The sequence below is a fragment of the Solea solea genome, chromosome 20, assembly GCF_958295425.1.
Source record: "Solea solea chromosome 20, fSolSol10.1, whole genome shotgun sequence".
Classification (NCBI taxonomy): domain Eukaryota; kingdom Metazoa; phylum Chordata; class Actinopteri; order Pleuronectiformes; family Soleidae; genus Solea; species Solea solea.
In genome coordinates this window covers 20,796,535-20,819,893 of record NC_081153.1, presented here as the reverse complement: position 1 = coordinate 20,819,893, position 23,359 = coordinate 20,796,535, and the positions used below count along the sequence as shown (strand labels likewise).

At 41.2% G+C, this 23,359-nt stretch overlaps 1 protein-coding gene across 3 annotated transcripts in view; it reads right to left on the bottom strand.

The window, feature by feature from the left end:
• Nucleotides 1-1,931: 1,931 nt before the first annotated feature.
• The window catches only part of LOC131447278 (ephrin type-A receptor 7-like), a 162,697-nt gene continuing 141,269 nt past the window's right edge, over nt 1,932-23,359 (bottom strand). For all 3 annotated transcript variants that reach the window (XM_058618941.1, XM_058618942.1, XM_058618943.1), the window contains 10 exons: nt 21,995-22,050; nt 16,772-16,897; nt 14,938-15,123; nt 10,720-10,781; nt 9,738-9,854; nt 8,747-8,833; nt 7,967-8,119; nt 4,271-4,461; nt 4,004-4,168; nt 1,932-2,679 (listed from right to left, as the gene is read on the bottom strand). In XM_058618941.1, the coding sequence (XP_058474924.1) occupies nt 2,565-2,679; nt 4,004-4,168; nt 4,271-4,461; nt 7,967-8,119; nt 8,747-8,833; nt 9,738-9,854; nt 10,720-10,781; nt 14,938-15,123; nt 16,772-16,897; nt 21,995-22,050 (1,258 nt within the window). In that variant the 3' untranslated portion in view covers nt 1,932-2,564. The remainder of the gene's footprint in view (nt 2,680-4,003; nt 4,169-4,270; nt 4,462-7,966; nt 8,120-8,746; nt 8,834-9,737; nt 9,855-10,719; nt 10,782-14,937; nt 15,124-16,771; nt 16,898-21,994; nt 22,051-23,359) is intronic.

Genomic DNA, 23,359 nt, shown 5'->3' with positions numbered 1-23,359 from the left:
ATTATAGGTTTATCAGTTTAGCCTTTGACAATAAAACCTTTTTGACACTTTCAGAGTAAAAATGACTGAACTAGACAGGAAAAGTATGTATTCCATGTTCAAACAGTGACTTATGAACAGTCATTATAATGACATCAGTCATATGTTTGGATGCGTTTGACATTTTTAGTTGTCCAAAAAATGTCCCAAAGGAGCCTTTTATAATTCTGATTATTTAAATGATTGACTAATGACTAATGATTAATAATGTCATGTAAAGATCGCAGTCATTATAGAAATAGGGGATAAGGACAAAAACGTCTGCTTGTATTGGAGATTTTTTAATAACACGTTTCAATATTGCAACAGCCATCAGATTTTCTTCTAACAAGTAAAAATCATCAAAAACAAACAAACAAACAAAAGAAAGAAAGAAAGAAAGGAGAAAACCTTTTCGTTTTCTAATCCAAACACCAGTGTTTCTCAGCTATGGCCCTAAATTCAAACAAAGAAAACCTTTACACAGTGAGCAGATATTATATTCAACAAGTTGTTCCTCAAACAAATTATAAAAATAGATTTAGCATTTTCAAATACATATTTACAGTATTAAACAGAACGGTTACAGTAACTGAAGGGGGCGGGGAAACAGAGACAGATTTGAGTTTCATTCATCGTGGTGACGAGGTCCAGTTTGACTGTGTGTGTGTGTGTGTGTGGTTTTTTTCTCAGATATGTGTTTTTTTTTTTTGACAGTTACAGAAAGAGAGCACGAGGAGAACCACCAAAAAAACTCTGCTTGTACCAAATACAAATCAGTTTTACAATATTGAATAAAAAGATGATGTGGTCATCAGATAATGCCCCGATTCACTTCTTCCTTTCAATCTCCTTTTTGCATTTAAATAGGGACAGGAAAGGCAAAGGGACAGATCACTGTACAGACAGAGAAGTGAGGGTTAGAACTGGTGCATAAACATAAAATCAAACGGGATAAAACAACAGCGACAGAGACACAAAAAAATAAACATCTTTAGGACATTCTGTATCCATACTGCAACTCGCACTGTAAACGACACATCCACTCATCGTGGACTTTAAATGAACTGTAGCAAACAACAAATTCACAGTCGTCTTAATATAATAAATCAACACTAAATCGAAGAAAAATCAAAAACAAGACGTCATTAAGATCAAATCTTTAAGTTATATCAGCGGCGTAGCCAGTAATGGGTCTGGGTGAACACATGAGTCACCCGCTCACACACACAGCCGACTCCAGTCAAACAAACACTTTGTTACAAAAATGAAATGTTAGAAAGAGATCATTATAAATATTCACATGTTCATGTTCTGTGTATATATGTATATATATATATAAACTGTATATATAAATACATATGTTCAATGTGTTGCTGTTATTGCCTTTGCAGTGCGTGATATTCAAATTATGTCTGTTTTTTCAGTCTCGACTTTTACTCTTTCTGCGACAAGATGATCCGCCCACTTTTGTACGGTCCCACCCACAGAAACCCATTTCTTGCCTACGCCGCTGAGTGAAGTAAACCATGGTCACGTCTCCTCTGTAGACATCTGCGTTACAATCTGTAAACACGAATAAATAAAGTGAATCAGGCTGTTCTTCCAGAGTCGACCCCGACGTCTGCACAAAGGATTAAACGTGGAAGAGGATCGTGTTTAGTGAGAAGAAAGTAACGGGAAATGACGCTTCATCCGCATGAAAGGAAGGAAACTGAAGACACACGGATGTAAAGAAACGACACACGATTCTTAAAGTCTGCTGTAACAACAGTACACTGCAGCATTTGTGTCACCACCAGTTAACCTCAAAATGGGGAAACAAACAAAGCAGCGTGATATTCCTGAAACAACCGTACATCATCATCATCACCCACATCTCACTGACGCTCCATTCAGCCGGCAAACACTCTTTAAATGCTGTATATAAGACAACACAGACTGGACTTCCTCTGCAGCCACTGGAGCCTCAGCGTGGGACAGCACAGTCGTCTTTAAGCTGCTTTGCTCTGAAACCACAGATTATAATCCAGACGTGTTCAAATCTGCAGTAACGTTCCGATGTGAGATCACTTCATTTTGTGTCTTCAAAGTGAATAAGATGTACAAAAAAAATCTGAGGAGAGTGTTCTTTGATCCAGGGCCAGTAAACCAGTTCAGGACTCTGATAATGTGTGTTTAAGGGAATCAATGTCGTGGTAAAGGGACATTCCACCAAAAATGTGTCTCTTTGCACACTAATCCATATCTAGTGTGAGTCAGTGTATCTCTGTCGTCAGCTTCAGGACTGACAGAGCCAGCGTTACATTTCATTTGACCTCTATCTGCACTTCAGATAGAGAAAAAAAAGTCACTCCTCCAATATCACAACAAGAACACTGCTCGTCTGCGAGGGGGATTATTACAAAAAGAAAGGAGGAAAAGTGGGGAATGAGGAGTCTAGGAGAGCACTCTCTCTGTCTCTCTGTCTTCCCCCTCTCCTCCATCCCATCGTCCGTCTGTTGCAGTGGCGGCGGCGGCGCGGGACTCGTGGAGTGGACTCCGTGTTAGACCTGCACACCGCGGCCGTGCATCTGGATGACCTGGGCTCTGAGCGTCTGGATGGCGGCCAGTATGAGCTTCTGGTGCTCTAAGGAAGTGATGCCAAGGCTCATAACGTCTCTGTTGACACAGATCAAGATTTACAAAGATCATTGGGAGGTTTATTGGACTCTCCATCACTGGCTGCAGTCTGTGACTCCTAATCATTTCTCAAGCTCCAATTTTCCGGGTTAATTTATCAGCATTTTATCACTCAAACATTTGGCTTTCATCACCGCGCGCCGGGTGGCGGTTTGATTGAGAGCCGAGGTAACACGAGGTGACGAGCCAGAGGCACTCCGAGCCCCGCCCACTGATGTTTGATTGAGAAAAGTAGATTTATTTATTTATTTATTGGCAGTTTTAGTGAGGCTGTCTATCTTTGGAAAGCAACAACTCATTTCTAGACTGAAAAGCTTTCATGTTCGGTATCATCATCATCATCATCATCATCATCATCATCATGACGGCTCCAAACGTTGTCCTAGCACACCTCTGAATACAGGACGCACCTGAGTGAAAACTGACACAGGCTTTGATTGGCTGTTCTGCCTTAAGTCCCGCCTCCCTTGGTGCGTTAGATTTATCGTTCAGCTCGCGGGAACTAGCTAGGTCCATAGTTCACACACTATAGAGTTTTGACTTATTTTCAGTCACTTTTGGACATATGGAAGCCTGAAGTTGTCATTATTGATAATAAAATATAAGACATTATTGAATTATCATATCAACAAGCTGTGTTAAATATCTATGTGAAATAATTGAGAAAAGTGTTCAAACCCAATAAGGCATTCATTTTCACAGATACAATTTTTATGTACAATCTCATGTTTGTTGCATTTTTTATTATTTTATACTGAGTGAGTTTTTATACTTTTGAGTATCAGTCATTTAAATGGGAAGCTTTTTATTATGTCTTGTATTTTAAACCTTTTGTTCCCTTCTGTCATTGTATTCATCGTTTTTATTGTTTGGTCAAAAAAATGCATTATTAATGATTATTAAATACGAACCACATCCATCCCCCGCACCTTTGAAAAGCTTGCTACGCCCCTGCTCACAGGTGATCAAACTCAACAGTGTGACCAGAGTGTGGAGTTGACTTTAGTGAATTTAGTGGCCCCTCTTGATGACATGGTCCAATAGAACATTTATCACTTATTTAAAATTAAGCACAATATTGGAATTTTTGCCAATACTTAAAACTGATACAGATACGGATATATACGTTTTTCCCCCTAGTGATTTCAGGCTTTTGAGGAGCAGTAACTTATGTGACAGACCCTTAAACCCCCTTTAAAATAGTTGCCAACATTTGACTAAAGTTTCTTTTTATACTTTCCCTGTCAGTCCAGATGTTTCGACAGCTGAACGTCTGCAGACTGTTTTGCGTGCAGCTACTTACTGTACAGTCATTCGTGCCACAGACTCTAAGTAGCAGTATCCTGCAGCAGTGAAGTTGTCCTTGTATCGACCCATGTCCACTGCGTCCAGCCACTCTCCTACCGAGTTAAAGGAAGGGAAGGACGGAAGAGGTCGTTCTGCGAGTGTAATGGACGAACTGAGAGTCCTGAAGGAGAACGCACACAGGTGAACGTTCAGAGATTTATAGACATGAATGAAAAGCGTCCGTGCGGTCGCTGAGAGTCACCTGAGAGTCACCTGACCGTACCTGCGCGCCAGTGTGGAGGAGCCGATGCCGTCGGGGGAGCGGATGCTCTTGCTGAGGGCTGAGTGGATCTGGCTGAAGCTGGGCCTCTCCGTCCTCTCCTTCTGCCAACAGTCCAGCATGAGCTGATGGAGATGTGGGGGACAGTTGACTGGAGCCGGCAGCCTGAAACCATCCTCGATGGCTTTGATCACCTACAGGTGGAAGCAGGAAGTCAAGATCAGTTTAGAAGTCTCGTATAACTCGCTCAGGCAGGTGTGAAGGACCTGATGTTGAACCACATCTAGACTTTCTGTTGTTTTCATTCAAATGGACATAGGGTCTGGCAGTAGAAGTGAACCTTACGGTTTCCTGCTGCTACAAATGAAAGCTCCAGTAAGTAACCATTGATCCAGAGAGCTTTCTGAAAGACTGAACCTCGGTCCATATTTAAACAGTTCTCTTTCATGTTTTGCGTGCTTTTTTAGTTTTACGTAATATGTGTTGTCTATTTATGTATTTATTTTATTTTATGTATCCTTTATTTAACCGGGAAGATACAATGAGATACAAGATCGCTTCTTCCAGGGAGTCCTGGTCAAGATAGCAACACAAATAGTACAAATAGTTACAGAGACAAAACTATTTCATACTGTATATAAAAGTGACAACAGAATATAAAAGCTAAAGTAGTTAAGAGAGACATAATAAAAGTAAAGTGCAAAAGTAATTCTGACTTCATTCTAGGAACGTTTAGGAAAAGTCGAGTGGAACACCTGGTGCTGTAGTTTCTGATGCGATATATGGATATTAACCAAATAACTAACTAGAATTCTTTGACTATCGAAACTCAATGTAAAAGGGAATTGACTGAATTGAGTATCTATCTATTCAGTTAGAAACATTCTTCTTCCCCCTCAGATTTCCCGTCTCCTGAGAAGAGGAACTAAAGCTGAAGCATAACGACAAAAATGACATCAATCAGCAGCATGATTTCCTCAAACCCTCTCACTGTGTCCCACTCCAGCGTCCTCTCAGCCCCTTAAGCTGCTTTCTCACCAAAGAGCATTCACCAAATGCTTTTCAGCATTTGACATTTTCCATTTAATCAAAGCGGCCGGGTAAAGGGCAGGACGGATCACAGGTGGACAGGCCCAGCGACAACGCCGTGACGATATAATGTATCAATTTAAAATGGATTAATATCCCCGCTGCTCTACAAGCTCGACCTTCGGCCTTTCAATTGGAAGTTTGATAACACGGACGAGGCTGAGTGAAAACTTTCTTCTGCTTGGTGAAAGGGCAGCGAGGGGGAAAAAAAGGACTCGCTATTCATCTGCCTGCTCATGAACTCATGAATATTCACGTTTGGACATGCTTATAATGCGTTGTGCTTTTTCAACTCTGCGCCTGCCTGCATAAAGTGTGCACATTATTTTCTGATGGTGTTAATGTGAGAGGGCATTGGCCCCGTTGACGTTATGGACCCGATGCACGATAAAAAACTGACACTTTCACAGGAAAAAGTTCTACTTAAATCTGCTGTGTGAGCGAAACCCTCATCTTAAAGCTCTATATGCTGACTGGATGTAAAGATATATAGATAATGGTATCACAACCTGTGAGTTTGACAGTTCTTTTACAAACCACTTTTTGGATTGAATCTGATTTTTAAAGGGTGACTAAAGCCGCTTCTCTGAGGGTAACTCCGCCCCATTGCTGAGTGAGGGAGAGGAGGATGGAGGGAGAGTGGGGAGTAGTGCAGGGGGCGTGGTTTGGTCGACGGTTTTCGATCGCTAACACCGTGCTTCAAGCCACACCTCTGGCATTTACAAAAGGGGGAGGAGTCTGGGACACAAGGCCTTGCACTAGGCTAAGTGGACTAAGTGCCCATCCACATGGAAATGGCTGTAGGGGAATTTTTATTTTTTATTTTTATCATATCCGCGCTTCGTCCACACGGAGGGAAATGTCAAAACTAAAGAGAAAAAGGTTGTTTACATTTCAAGTCATTATTATTATTGTTTAATTTCTGTTTGGATAGTCAAGAAAGTCAAAACATTTGAATGCAGTAGCTGGTGTTTGACCAGAAAGAGGCACTAGAATCACCAATTTTTGTATTATTACAAGTATAATTCCACTACTTTACACTAAACTGTGAAGATTTACACTTGGATGAACATACAACATCAACTAGATACACATACACACTGGTTCACACCTGGTTTAGGGATTAAGTTACACTTTAAAGAGGCTGTATGTAAGAATAATAAAGAATAATAAAAAAAATGACCTGTATATTGACTGTCAGAGTCTTCTATGAAAATCTAAAAGATGTGACTCTAGGGTAAACAGCAGCGGCGTTTGCTTATAGCCTCCCAACAAACGACCTTCTCCTGACACAACACAGACTCCACCAGAAACTTCACAAAGCCATAAAAAGCTAAAGAGAACGTTTGATCAAGCACAGCACGCCGGGCCAAACAGGAAATTGAGCGACGTTGAGTGAAGACTACAGCGTCGCTTTAGTGACCTCATCAGTAAAATAGTGCAGTCCCCTCTCTGTCACTGTTCTGGAGGGAGCCCAGGACACTTGGTCACAGTGTGAGCATAGCAATGAGGCTGCTCCTGTCTTCAGTGTTGACAGCAGCAGCTGTCTTTGAAAGTTCACTTTTGACCCTTTAAGTTTGGATTTTGCTGAAATCTGACCCAGTGATTTTGAGCATCACACCAGCTCCTCCCTACTCTCTGATCTTCAGTGTCTGCTCAGTGATGTCACACTCTGACAGTTAATCTAGGCGCAATCTCTCCAGGTCACAATGCCGCTAAAACGGCAGTCCTCTCTGCTGGAGAGGGGAAAGTGTCGAGGTAAGGGAGGAGAAAATGAAAAGCCTCGTAAAGGACTCAGGGATCAGGTCATGGAAAACATCTATGCTGCCGTAGAAATATTGTTGGTGCAAATTGGCAGGTAAATATAATATTCTTACTCTCAGGGTATAAAAACGAAGTCAATTTTATTTTAAAGTCATTACACACTTTGTTAAATCATGAGTAGAATACTCCCTTTGCCAATGAATCCTACTAAATGTTACACAGTGGATATTTAATCCTTTACATGTTGTTGCCTCTAAGAGTAATATCTGCTCTTTTGTCTCTTTCATCTGCACTTCAAGGTATGATTTTCCTTTCAAAGAAATCTGAACAAAAACTCATTTAGTTTTTCTTTTTTTAAGGATTAAAAAGGTAGTTGTGATGAATCGTCACACACTGACCTGGAAATAAGTGCCAGTGATAAGCGGCAGGGTCCAGGCGACTCAACAATCTTTTCACTCCTCAAATAGTGAATATTTTACATTTTCTGAAAGAGGCAGAATTCTTGCAGAGGGATTTTCAATACTTTTAAGAGCAGGATGCAGCACTCAGGCGGAGGCCACGAGAAGGGGGTCAACGCGTCCTTAGGAGAAAACAGGATTGGTCACGGAGCTAATGCAGACTAAAAGGAGGGGGACTTAGGCCCTGCAATAGCTCTCAGAGCTACTGCGGCTTCTCATAACAAGATCCAAGCCTGGTCACGGATACGGAGTTCATTGAAAAGGTGAATCGCAGGGAGGTGAGAGGAGAAGGAGGCTGGTTAAGTACAGATATTAATATAAAAATAGATATATACAGAATAAAGGCAATAGTGGGAGAGATTAATAGAAAGCACCCTTCTTTACTTACATCCTGGTTGCCCATATCCCAGTAGGGTCTCTCTCCGTAGGACATGACCTCCCACATGACGATGCCAAAGCTCCAGACATCTGAGGCGGAGGAGAAGCGGTGGTACTGGATGGCTTCCGGAGCGGTCCACAGCACCACACTCTTCCCTCCGTGCTGGCAAACACAGCGGGAGAGGGAAGACACAGAGTAAAGGGGTGTAGAGAGATCACACAATGTCAAGCTATAGTATTGCCTTTGAAGAAAGTGTCAATGGAGAATATTTTCAGTGGATTTTGGTTTGTTTTTTGATGGTTTAATTATACGACTTCCCCAACATGTGCAAATTCATAACAAATGACTGGAAAATAAAATCTATATCCCAGCTGCAGCACTAAGAGCCACACTGGTGCACACAGCAGAGCAGACAGTGAAAAGGATCTTTCAGCACAGTTTTAGCGTCTACATCTGTTGCTTATATCACAAGCACAACAAGTCCTGCATCCATTTCAAAATAAAAGCGTATAGCTTTCAACTCCCTGAATCTTTTTTTTTTATCAGGAAATATTTGCAGGACTAACAAATGTGTGGTTTCATCCTATAGAATCCTGAAATTGAAATCACAGGGGAGCTTATGATATATGACACATGGAAATCAGATTATTAGAATGCAGAATACTGTCACTCTGATCACTGTCATGCTGAATCACATTGATAAGGTAAATCTGTAAAGAGCGTTAAATGAGTGTCAGGGCAAGGATATATTTCAGGAGTGATATTGAGTTTTTACAGGTCTTCTCTTACCAGTGTGGTGTAGATGGCCTCTATCTTGTCGTCCTGCAGAGGTCTGAATCCTGACACCTTGCAGCCCAGGTTGGCGTTAACCAGCACCTGTGATCGAGTAAACCGACGGGTTACATTTGGAAAACTATTTCAATATGCAACATACATAAATCAGCCAAGTGCAGGCTGTGGGCCGTGAAAGGTCATTCAATAGAAATAAATAAATACGTACAATTTTAAATGACTGTAAATGATGTATGATAGATTTCCACTAAATACAAAGTCATGGCGTTTAAATGACGTGTTGTTTTTGTTTTATCTGACCAAGTATATTTATGACCAGGTGATACATATAGCAATATTGTGATATTTTATGTGTAAGTATCCGGTGTCAGCCGGTCAGCATACACGCCTAACATTTTAGTATTTGCACTTAATATTATTAATATTGTTATTTATGTTAAAGGATATTTATTCACTTTGTTGAGAAGCTAAACCTTTCAGCTGCAATCACCACATGCATGTTCGGAAATAACGTGAAGTGGACTCATTATTAATCTGTATGGAATTGTTTTTATCCCCACGTTCACATGAAAACAATAATATACTGTATATGGGAATTATTGATCCTAGTCTCTGTTGATCAGAGTCATGAGTCAGGGTTCGGGTGTGGACCTCAGAGGATTTTCAGATTCCAGATTTGCTTACAGCACCAGCAATAATTGATTGTTTCCAAAAAAAAAATCACATTCAATATTAAAAAAAAAATAATAATCCCCGACACGATCACAGCATCTGCAGTTTGACAGACGGGTTCTTTTAGGAAAAGAAAAAAAAACTAAAAGTGGATGTGACAAAATGATTTTGACAGTGTTGTCTTGTTATTTTCCTCAAATATAAACCTAGTGCTGAGCGACCGTCAAAGACGTTTGCAGACAGGGACATACATCACCGTTGCCCCCGCCCCCCACAGCCTCTTCCCTCTATCATCTCCTCCCACCTGCTCTCTTACCTTGTGTGCGGCCAACCGTTTGTGGATGAAGCCCATTTCAGTGAGATACTTCATCCCCGACGCCACGCCGGTCAGTATATCCATCAGCTGCATCACACTCAGCTGGCCTTCGTGTTTCTGGAGATACGAGAGAAAAGAAAGGAAGAGGAGGTGAGGAACAAAGGGAGGATACGAACGGTGAGAAGGAGTCTTGAGTTTTTCCCGAATTTTCTATACGAGGACACACTTTTTGAAGACGGCAAACAAACTAGCATTTATACACACATTAAGTTACACTCTATGGCAAATTCAAGTGACTTTTTTTAACCAACATATCTTTTAAATTTGCCATTTTTTGTATAATACTTAATAGTTTAAATTAAAGGGAAAAAAGGTTAGTAGATACAGCAGACGTCGATGAAGAGATGAAAATATTGGCCGTAATTCATTTATAGCCATATCTCTAAGACCTTGGTAAATTAACTAAAACTTCATTTTATTCACGCTATTTTAAACATACACACATACATCTGAAGGAAAATTCTGCAAATTTGTTTGGGGATCCAAAAAATATCTCCCACAGTCTGTCAGCGGGTCGAGACCCAGATTTTGGGAACCACTGGTATAGAACACACAGTGATTTAAAAAAAAAGGAAAAGAATAAAGCCAAACATCTGTTCCTACAGCGCAGTGTTGAGATCACTGAGCTGATTCCCTTTATTTGAAGAATAAAAACAAACAGGTCATTAATTCATATCATTATAAAACACACAGAGCGGAGGAGCACAATTACAGTTTACAGAAGCTTACAGCATCTTTGAGCTGAAACACTCCATTTGTGGCGTTAATTACATTATGGGGTTTTTTCTCCCCGAGTATTGCTGCCCTAGGACTTCGGGATTATTAGAACAAAATGGCTTGTTTACGGAAGCAGAAGGCAATAATATGGGTTTATTTCTGCATCTAAATGCACATATTAACACATAGACACAGTAAAACCTACCCTCAGGAAGGAATCCAAGGATCCGTTAGACATGTTCTCCACTATGATCATCATGGTGTTACCTGGAGAAAAGAGCAGGACAGGAGGGAGTATGGGAGGGGAGATATAATCGTGGGGTGGGTGTGGGGTAATAGAGATGGAGACACAGAGGGAGGGAGGGAGAGATTAAAGTGAGTGGAGTCCACTTGGCAGCAGTGCCGAGTCGTTGTGCAGAGCCATTCTTCACTCAGTGAACTGTGGTGAAGCCGGGAGAACCTGTGTGCTTCCCTGGCTGCCTCAGCAAGTTTAATGACCCTCACACACACACACACACACACACACACACACACAACCTGTGCACGGCAACACACAATAAAACATAGCTCAGGTGTGCATGGGCATATACGTGTGTGTGTGTGTGTGTGTGTAGCCAGGCACAGATGGCAGGGATCCAGCACAGTGCTATGAAGTGCACAGAGGAGGATAATAAGACTGCAGCAGTTGGAGGGAAAGAGGAAACAGAGAGAGAGAGAAGAAGAGGAGGAGGAGGAGGAGTGGAGTATTGAATACGGGCGGTTGATACTGTCAAGTGCAGCGTGATAGATATGTAAACAAGCTGGTATCTTAAATTACTGATCCTCAGATTGCATGAGAGGCCATTAATCCTGGGAGTTTGTGAAGATGTATTGGAAGAAAAAAAAAAAACTTTCCCAGCTCACGGTTCACCAGTGTGAGTGGACCGCTGGGCAGGAGGAGGCCGTTTGGAAACGCGACGCCCGAGAGCTGTGAGTCAGCAGCACAAGGACGCTGCCATAATGCGCCTGCCACCTTTGTAATGAATGGGTCGAAGCGCGTGGTTTATGCCCCCAGTGTTTGTGAGCTGCAGGAGGCCGACACTACACATGTGTACGACTACAGCGTCAAACAACGCTTCACTCACAGCGATCGCTCCTGAAAGAGACGCTGCATTAGAGAAGATGTCAAATTATTCTGCAAATCCTGAGGAAGAGACGGAGGAATAAGTCCCGTCTGCCGCTTCACAAAAACACAAACTCAGCTCTTACACACTTGGAAGTCATTAGAATAGATATTGAAAAGCAGAGTCTTTAACTTTACAGTGCTGTGGCATCTATAATGGACTCATTCGGGTTTCAAGGATGGCTAATGAAAATAGATCAGACTGCTAGTGGAGAGGAGGAAAGATTATATAGTTTATGCTAATACTAGCCACTGCATCACCATGAGGGAATGAATTGAATGAATGAAACCTAACAACAACCTAACAACAACCTAACAACAACCTAACATAGTTGGTAATCCAGGCGCATTTCTGTGACAAAATATGTCAGTCATGAAAATAAAATAAAGACATAACATGTATTATCATTCTCACCTTTAAATGGTGCTCAAAAATGAATATTTAAAGGTCATAAAGTCAAACATATGGTGAGAAATTACTATTTTTCAAGAATATCAGTAACGTGTAACTCACCGAAGACATTATTTGGTGCAAATATTATATAAAAAGTAAAAATGTATGACTTCAATTGAATTAATACAAAATCACACAGCCACCACTTTTTGTGACATAAAAAAAATTGTTTCAACAGAGGAATCTTTATCATTAATGGCAATAACATCAAAAATAACACATGGAGTGAGTGTAAAAACAAACACAACGTGTAATGAACTGTGACTGGACGACGATGTGACATCAGATAAACATATAAATCCAGTTGTGAGGTTGGATCTGATCAAATTGAGCTCCTGCGCTGATCTTTATCAACAGAAACAACTACAGCAGAAAACTCACCTCAACACTGCCTGTGTTTTTTTATTTTATACTCTGAGGTGTGAAAACCTCGAATAGCAGTCCTGGAAAGGAGACACATTTACCTTAGTGCATATCCAATAATCCCTTTCCCTCTACAAAATGTACAAAGAAAGCAAAGGAGGGAGCTTCAGTGTTCAACAGGACACATGTTGATCACGTTATATTTGAGTGAATTACAGCTCGTACATGTGGAGATGAGGAGGAGGAGGAGGAGGAGGATGCTGTTTGCAGGTGGGATAAAGTGCAGTGGAGCGATGGAAGGGAGGCAAGTGATGTAAAGCGGATAATTTGTAGTCTCACTGTGACTGTGTGTGTGTGTGTGTGTGTGTGTGTGTGTGTGTGTGTGCACTGATGTGCAATTTGACGCCAAGTGCGGCAAGCAAGCAGGTGTATGTGTATGTGTGTGTATGTGTGTGTGTCAATAGTAGTGAAAAGAGAGTGAACATATGTGACCACTTTTATGTATGAGGAAACATCCACATGATGTGTGTGTATGTGTGTGTGTCAATAGTAGTGAAAAGAAAGTGAACATATGGGACCACTTTTATGTATGAGGAAACATCCACATGATGTGTGTGTGTGTGTGTGTGTGTGTGTGTGTGTGTGTGTGTGTGTGTGATATTGGAAAGGATCTCAAGGCCCTGCTGGGTCTCTAGCACCAATTACTGTACCCTGCACATCTGCTGCCATCCTGCAGAGCACAGAGTGTGATCGGGCCTTCACACACACACACACACACACACACACACACACACACACACACACACACGCACACACACAGGTTTGCACCCTTATCTTTCTTAGGGTACAGCATTGATTTCCGTTCATTTATCCCTAACCCTAAGCTTAATAAACTCCTCAGAAATGAGGTTCTGCCTCATTAGGACCGGGTTTAAGTCTCCACGAGGACTACTGGTCCTGACAAGGTCAGTGTTTAGGACAGAAAAAGATACTGAAGAGTTAACAAATACACACAGTATAGTTTCCATGACCTCAGAGGACATTAAAGAGCTAAAGAGTTACAAATACAAGTGTACACAAACACACACTGGCAGTAACAAAAACTCCAGAAACTTCTCCTGCCTTTCCCATTCACCTCTAGCTCATCTTCGCTGTCTCTCATGTCTCTTTTCTCTGTCTCTTCCCTTCATGTTTGTGTGTGTGTGTGTGTGTGTGTGTGTGCTCTGCCTCCTTCCATCCTGTTTTCCCTCCATGACCTCAATTGCTATCTGTCAGTGGAAAATGGCAGCTGATGCAGCTTGACTGTTGCTCGGGCTCACGCTCTGGCCTCTTCAGCCTCTCCTGTTTCCACCCTCCCGCGCTGCACTCTGAGCACTGACCGCCCCACCGTGTGTGTGATATTGAATTGGTCGGAGTGTCCTGCATGGTGCTCTCGCCAATCTTCTCTTCTCCTGTCAATCCCCTTCACTCTGACTTGAGTTTCCTTCCCACCTCTCTCCATACTTTTGACACAGGTGATGATCTTCTGTCTTTCATCACATCTTTAGTTACTTTTGTCCTTTTTCAGACTTCTCTCAGGCCAAAGTCATGATTTCCAAGATACGGCTCACGTGATGTAAAAGTCACCATGTCCCCACTGGTCACGCAGACCCTATACGGATCATTGATCGTATATAAAAATCGACGTTGTCTTTCGAGCGACTTCTACTTCTCACTTGATTTATAACGTCAGTAAACATCATCCTGAGGAGTTAATGGTCTCAACCGCTAGTTTCAGCTCTTCTTTTTGTCAATTTTGTCAATTATTCTCCCATTTAGTGGAAAATATAAGGCACATATGAGCGGACTCGACCCGTTCTCATTCTGAGAGTGTCATAAACCGCCCAGAGCAGCAGTATTTCAGTATATGACACCAGTTGGTGGCGTGCTCTTGTTTTTGGCCCAAGAAGAGACAGCGAAGAAGACAGTGGACGCTTGCTTTGTGATATGAGGAGATCCACACAACCCATCACTCAAAGTATAATCACTCACTCATCCTCTACATGAGGGTCGCAGGGAGCTGGACATATAGAGACAAACAATCATTCACAACAAAGGAGTGTCCAATTCATTATGTTTTTAGATTGTGGGAGGACACAGGAAGACCCGTTTAAACCTATGTGCACACGGGGACAACTGGTGACCTTCTTGCTGCGAGGCAACAATGCCAACCACTGCCCCAGACTCAAGATTGAGAGGCGAAGCATCATTTGAATAGGAATGGAACTGTGGCCAGCATTTCTGTGCAGACAAGGAAGCAGAAAGTCCTTGGAGAACAGGATTGTTCCCTTTGTTCTTTCTTTCATCTGCACCTGATCTTTCTTACATCTTTCTTTCCCCCACCTCCCTCCTAAGCCACACTTCTCCCTTTTCCCTGTGATTTGTCTACTTCCCTCGCTTCATACCGGTGGTAATGACGCCTTCCAGTCGAATGATGTTGGAGTGGTCGAACTGCCCCAGGATTCCAGCCTCGCTTAGAAACGAGCGGCGCTGTTTGTCTGAGCAGCCGGCCCTTAATGTCTTTATGGCCACGGGCAGCTCTCTTTTACTGGGCAGCTTCAGACAGCCTCGACACACCTCCCCAAAGTCGCCTGTAGGGGGAGATAAAGAAATAGAGGTCAGGATCCCTATTGAGGTTTTTTTTCCCTCTCTCTTTTCTTTTTTCTCTCACATGGCCCTAATCCTTTTTGGTGAGGAACAAGCAGAGAGAGCGAGTGGAAAAAATAGGTCAGACTGATGACACAGAGTAAAAAGATGAAAAGAAAGCGAGAAGAAAGAAATAAGGGGTTAGAAAGATGTGGATTTGGGAGACTTTGGGGAGAGGCTGGAGCAGAAACACAAACATATGATGATGATGATGCAAATGAAGAGACATATGAAATCCAAAGAGATCAAACATGAGTGGGCTGCAGGTGAAAAGGTGAACGGAGATACACGGCAAATATATCAGCTAACTTTCCAGACTGAGCTGGTTGATTCTGTTTGTTTTAAGGCACGTTGAGAAAAGAGTGTTTAAAAAATCATAAGGATAACTTTAGTATTTTGCAGTTAGCAGAAAAAAAAACTTTGCTACGTTGATAAATAACGACGTCTGCTTTTAATTTCCTCCTCAGAAATCACATAATAAAACGAGGCACTTCATCTGTGAATAATGCTAAGCAACAATAAAGAGAATCAAATGATTCATTCCTGTAACAGAGTCAGTAAATTAAGTACTGATTACCATGTTCTAGACTTGTTAGCCTTGGGATAAAACCGATTCCTTCTGTCTGCACAACTTTGGAGAGACTCTGGTCTCTTGTAATGCTGAAGTACATGTTTTATTTCTGCTCGACACAAAACTAATTCTAATTCTAATAAAATTCTAATTTAAAAATCCAAAATAATTGAAATGAGGGCTATGATTATTTTTTTGATTCATTGCAGACGTTCACTAGTTAATTGTGATTATAAATGGTATTAGTTTGCAACTCACATCCATTTTTAAGTCCATATTAACAATGTAAAGCAACTCTAACCTGTGAATCAACATAATGTCACGACGTTCCTTAACAAACTTGACTTTTAGATTATTTTATCTCTATTTTCTTTAGATCAATTTGGATTATTTCCAGCCGAAGGACGTGCAATAAGTCAGAAATGTTAAGGCAACAGCAGCATTTACGCTTTGCAGGAGTTCCAGTTCAGTCGCCTTTTGTGTTCAATACTGACGTCGTATTAGTGTTGGACAGATGAATGAACCGTGCTGCAGCATTCATTGACATATTCAACAAGTCTAAACCAATACAGGCAGAGAAGCAGCAGAATTATATCTTACCATCTCTCAGCAGCTGCAGCCTCATTTTTTATCAAATTCATTTCACTTTCTGACTAAGTGGCTGATCCTGTTTTGCATCATATTTTCAGCTGCATGAGCCACACGACACCAACACATCCCGCTCTCTTTCTCTTTCTCTTTGCACAAGCTGCTCCAACACAATCTAGTGTGTGCAACACAATACACAAGTTTTAACGCCGACAGCCCTTTATCTTAAAATTGTGACATAAATACAGAGCATTTGAAGGAGGAGCTGCAGCAACGTGGGAGAATGTGGAAGGAGGACAAGAGGAAGACCACAGAGACGGTTCATGGATGTTGTGAAGGAGGACATGTGGACAGCTGGTGTCACAGAAGAGGACATAGGACAAGATAGAGACAGATGATCTGCTGTAAGAGGAAGAAGATCTCTAATCGTATACCTGTATGTACTATTCTCTCTATCTTGATACTGGAGTTGTCCAGCTCCTTGGCGAAGGCGTGCACAGCCTGCAGCAGGTCCTCACAGGTCTCCGGGTCAATGTAGGTCCTCCGTGTTGGGATCTTAACTAGAAACGAGACAGAAACACACAGTGTTTAAACATGTAGTCTGTACGCAGAAACGCTGAAGTCCCTGCAGCAAAAATGTTCACAACCATTCCAAAAATAAATCAAAGGATACACTCTCACATACAGATGCATTACAGGGAAATAAAGACAGTTTGTTTTGTAGACGTAAACGTCTGCGGTCCCAGAGGTTCCCTCTCACCGCACACAGCACAAACACTCATGTCTGCTCCACTGAGGCTGCAGTCAGCGGAGAAATGAGTGGATTTACCTCCATCAACAAAGACTTTCTCTCTCTCTCTCTTTCTGTGGTTCTTAAACATTCGACCACAATGTTGTGTTCAGGAACGAGCGCTGGCTCTCTGATCCAAAAGACTGAAATCAATATCCCAGTGTTAGCATTGATGTCCACTAGCTGCAAATATCTGAGTTTGACGTGTTTGTGGGAGAAACAGATGATTCGAAACACACGATGCTTCTGATTGCGTATTCACAGTTGTTTGTTTTGATCTTACAAGACTGACAAAAGAAGAGGAGACATTTTTTAATAAAAGAGAGAGAGATAAAAGACTCCTAGTTCTCAAAAGTGAATTTGGGTTTCGTCCATGAGGCTTTAGTCAGATGACAAGGCGCTCACATCAGGCCTTTTGTCTTCTCTGATTGCTTCATGTTTCTCCTCAAACACAAAAACACAGACACATGCAAATGAACCAGAGACTCAACTCAAACAGGACAGAATAGACAGAGAAAATTGACTTTATTCTAAATAAGACATCTATCTATTTTGATAATATGAGTTGCTAATAGAGAAGTCTGATCATGACTCATGTTTGCATTACCACAACTGCTGAGATGTTACTCCAACAGTCACAGATTATAATCTGATTAAGAAACATGCCTGTGTCTAGTATCGCGTCTACGATCAGAACACCTGTGGTGGCGGCTGGAGCTAATCCCAGCTGACATAGAGTGAAAGGCGGGGTCACACTCTGGTATAAAGTCAAGTCAGGTCATGTGACTTTATTTACACCTGTAGCTGAAAAGCATCATCATGAAAGCATCTGTATTACACACAGACACTGAGAGACAGACACACAGTCACAAGGATTAAAATAGAATTTAAAAAAAAGTCAGTCATCCACTGAATAAATTGAATAAAATAATAATGTTTAAAGTGCAAATAAGAGTTATTTAAAAGAGCAGTTGCAGCAGGAACAAAGGTGATTCTATCGCGCCGGGAAATGATTAAGGTTACCATAAAGCGGTGTTCTCATGACAGTGTCCTAATCAGACTATTGTCTTAATCTGGGTAATATTCCCCGTTAACATCCACGGCACTGTGACATTTGCCAAAAAAGCCCAGTGTGTTTATTTAAAGCTTCTCAACTTTGTTAACATAACAACAGGGTTCAAAATCAATAGAAACGGACACATTTCCTGATACTTGATTAATTCCTAACCATGGACTTGTACAAAAATCACTACAGTGACATTAATGAGACACAACAGTCGGAACTCTCGTGTGACATTTAGACGCGCGGGTGGTATTGACCCCCGACAGTTTGACTTTACGCGAGAAAGCAAAAGCAGCACCTGTTTTTCTTTTCTTCATCACAAGCCTATTGCTTTTGCCAAACACTAACAATAACTTAATAGAGCAGCCAGCAGTCAATAACCATTTAAAACAATCAGGAAACACTTTCAATGAGGTGACTTTTGACCCCTAAGACGACATTGTTAACGTCCTGGAAATCTTCCTGGAAAATGCCAGGTGGTTTTCCCAAAAGCCTGAGCGGGGAGCTGAAAATGTGATTACAGCTGCAGATCGACTTCAAGGAATCCTATCGTGGCTGCTTCATAAGGGCTTATTGATCCAGCACACACACACACACACACAAATAAAGCCAAAAGTACAATTATGAAGCAAATGAAACCTTTTCCATTTCAAAGCCAGGGCTGAGTGGATGATCGAAGACTCCTTTTCTGTCAAATAGGGTTTTCAAACACATATTCCCACTGGTCAAAAGAAGCCATTTAATCCCAGGTTTAATCAGCATTTACTTCAGGGTGAAATGACTCCGCAATGCTGCCAGGTTTTTTTTTAATTCATCAAAGACCTGCCTGAAAACACTTGTTTCTTCTTCATCGGCTTGATTTTTGGCACAGATACAAGTTGTGGTGCAGCGCTACGACATGCATCCATCGTACCTCCATTAGCATAGCGTTAATATTGTATATAGCCCCATCAATAGTTACACTGGTGGTTCTCAAAGACTGGGTCGGGACCCATGGATAGGTCAGAGGAGACTTTTTTTGGGTCCCCAAAAAATTTGCAAAATTTTTTCCATACCTTCAGTTAAGATTTATGTGTATATGTTTTAAATAACGTGCATACAATTAGGTTTGAATGAATTGACCAAACATCTTTTGGAAATGGCTGATAAAACCAATTCAAAAATGAACAGAAATGCTTTACTAAATTATATAAAGACAACTAGCGCGGGTTTTTAACAATTGAAGTAATATTTTAAATTTTGTCCACCTTTTCCACATGAAAGAGGCTAAAACACAAGCAGGGGGCGCTAATGTGCTGCATGAAATACACGCAAAACGATCCTCGCATGTATGACACCACGGAGACGTGCACTTCACTGGCTCAGTGGCTGATTAGTTCCAGGGTTAACTGTGTCACAGCCATGAGCGATTGAGGGGAAACTAAAGCACATTCACACTTCAGTGGTCAACAGAGGGAGCGTACACTCCCAGCCAAATATTTAGCAATCACATTCTGGACGCTCTGTAAAAGCGGTCTATTAGTGGAGATGGCAGATGAGTCTCGATCCTTTCCTCTGCCTAACCCCCACCCGCATGTTTCTAGGTCACTTATGCCGACATAACACTAATGTTCTGAGCAGTGTCACTTATGATGAGCCTCTCAGTCTCTGCCAAGTCACCTCCTCACACTCTGCCCCTCATTTCCCGTCCTTTTTACCCTCCCCCTCGTTTCTCTGCATGATTACTCACACTCTCATTTAGCCGCTCATCGTTCCCTCTCCTCCCTTGTCAGTTCGTGTCACTAAATGGCCGGAAAAGTCTTTAAGAGTTTGGCAGATGAACAGATGGGAGCGGAGAATAAAATGAAAACTACTATTACATGACTTTCACTGACCCCACATGCTTGTTCTTGTACGGTCTGCTCGGTCTCAAGTGAATGCTGACGTCTACAGTCAACTCCCATTTCAAATTCAGTTTTTGAAACTGGCACCTATTGGGTGACACCAGCTGTCAATCGTAATCACTCATATGTCATGATTTAATGTTCATTTTAATCCTCAAAATGGAAACACAGTTGTTGTAAAAGTGCAATATCTCAAGTGTTATCCTGGTTTACAATGTACATGTTCAGCTCATACTGTATATATTCTGGTTTCTAATCTGTTTCTATAATCTTATTAATATCTTCATCTTTACGGTCTTTGTAAAAATGTAAATGAAGGATTATCTTATCATTTGTGCTTGAAAAAGAGCTGAAACTAGTGATTGAAAGATCCTCGAATCAAGTGAGAAGTAGAAGTAGACTTTGAAAACCAGTGAGGTCGCCCCCTGGTGGCCAACTGCTACTTCCACTCTACTTTCTTTCCCTGCGCTCATAAAAACAATGAAAAAGTGTCTTTTTTGTCCGTTTGTCAGCCCAGTTTTAGATGACTTCAAAGTCCTGCAGAATTCAGTGTCTTTATCCTGAAAATTCAAGTTATTAGATTGAATAGTTTAGATAAGAAGAAAAAGGGTCAGTAGAAAATAAAAAGATATGATGTTTTGACCCAGTGTTCCATCGCTGTATGTATGTATCCGTGTGTGTGTGTGTGTGTGCTTGCGTGCGTGTGTGTATTCTGTGTTGCGTGCTTGTGAGCTGTTGCCATGTCTATGTTTGAACAGATTTAATTCGCAGCCACATGGCTTCGGCTCATTATTCATCAGGCATAGTGCTCCAAACCTCTCCAGAGGGCTCAGCATGCTGAGAGATTAAACAACGCAAATGAGCGTGCACACACACACACACACACACACACACACACATACACACCCCAACTCTCTCTCTCACACACACAAACACAAAACTTACACAAACACATATGCATACACCACATTAGTAAAGGATTGGCATGCACAAACAGGACGATATGTCAAACTACTTCCATTCTGCCTCCATCAAACAAAAAAACCTATTGAGAGTTTTGTGAGCAAAAAAAAAAAAAAAAAAGAAGCAGCAGCATTTACAACTTGTCAACATCAGACGCAACAACAGCAACATTTAATGTCCTATTCTTAGAAGTGCAATCTCTGCTACTGCCCACCGGCACGCCTTTACCCCCCTCCCTCTCCTTCTCTTCCGCTCCCTCCTTTCATTTTTCACTCCTCTCAATTTCAATCTCTCTCCATCAAACTCAGCGTGCACTCAGAATTAAGAATGAATGCTGTGTATATATAAATAAATATACACATATATATATCTGCATACATTCCATCTTTTCATAACAGAAATACTTCAGAAAAGAGCTATTAAAATAATAAACAAAAAGGGTGACTATGAATCTACAGATAAATTATTCATCAGGGCTGGCACCTTAGGATTTTTAGACATATATACATATATAGAGAGAGAGAAATAAAGTACTTTTTTTTAATGTATTCAGTTTATTTTTTTTTAAGTTAAGGGAAGGTCATTTAAGACCAATGTCAAAAATATAGATGTATTTCAGTTATGGGAGTCAAACTGTATGGAATTTGCGGTTTAACTGAAATAATCAACATCTCTGTGGAAACTCAGAATAACTTTGAAATGTAAAATAGTCAATCATCAATATTTGATTTGACTTGATCTGTTTGTCTTTGTTTTCTGCGTTTGTATACATTATAAAAAATAAGCCTGTGTTGTATGAAATGAAACTGTACAAATCAGTTGTTCTTGACGTCAGTTGTATACTCACACGTAGTTCATATCATATGAAATAAAAGCATTTAGTGATAGTTCCTTAAACACATAAACACAATTCCACAGACACACTGGTGATTTCACAGTGATTATCGCAGTCACTTACATTGGAAGTAGAGTTCCTCGTCTCCCTCTTGAGAAGCCTTGCTGTAGCCACATTGTCTACAAAGAGAAATAAAGAGCGGCATCAGACAGTGTTTCTTTCTCCCAGCAGGCAGACAAACAAACACAAGCATCAGACGCCGTTTATCTGGCTCCGTAATGGCTTATACAGGATGTGCAATAACTGAGATGAGAGCGCGCGCCGAAGGCAAGCGTATTGAAAGTGGAGACGGCGAGGACACGGCGTTCAGAGAGGCCCCCGACGCGATGGCACAGATGAGCAACAGCAAAGATCCGAGGCTGAATAAGTAGAAGTCGTGTCTGATTTGAGTGAGCGAGTCTCGGGCACACGCTGATCAGCTCAGAATGGACGTTATTGCAGTTTCCCCCCTGATTGACTTAAACAGTAAGACATGAACACACACGTGTGACTTCACACTCCACACATTCTCTACATGAACATCTCTGTGCCACCACAGGAGGTCTACAAAGGACAGAAGTCTCCTGATGGCTTTTGGACTTGGAGGGAAAAACTTCACGTCCACACAAGCGACCGGAAAGCACACAATGCACTGTAAGTGACAGATTAACAAGTGATGAACAGATAATCTGGCAGGCCAGCATTGTGCTTACTTGGATTAGACAGAGGGATGAAAAACAAGTCAAGAGGGCTCGACCGGTGAAGTGAAGATTGCACTAATGGTGAAATCTGTTTGTACATCAGAGGTTCATCTTAAAAACAGCATGCTGATAAGATTACATTCTAGATTTAATCTGGATGAAGCAAAATACAAGGTGGTGGACCACATTTTCTTTCCCCCGGTTACAATCTGAAGAAGCACTTCAAATTCATTCACTGTGGGTTTAATAACACACGTAAGTGTTTACACCTGAAAGCATCATATCAACAACTAAGCAGGGATTAAAGCTGCAGTGCGTAACGTTCAGTCATTTTTGTTTGTTGTTATTGTTCTGCCTCCGTTTGGTCTTTGAGAAAAGAAATCATTATTTAGTTGTTGGGTGGGAACAAGGAGCGTTTATCCTGTCAAACTGCGTAACAACTGGGTTTTTTGCAGCAGTAGAATTAACTTCTGATACTTTCTGTGGTTTGAATGAAGTCTATGGGAAAATTAGCTTCTATTTCTTACACTTTCCTTAGCATTTAATGGTCTACAGAAAACAGAAAATAAAAAATAGGTTTTCTGGTTAGAGGCGAAGTCTGTGAATTATTGAAATAATCAAATCAACTGGAAGACTACATCCATTTTATATACAGTGTTTTTTCATATACAATAAACAGTCACAGTGTTGCTTTTTCCTCCTGTGTGCAGTGTGGGACACATATACTGAGAAATAAAGGTTGATTCCT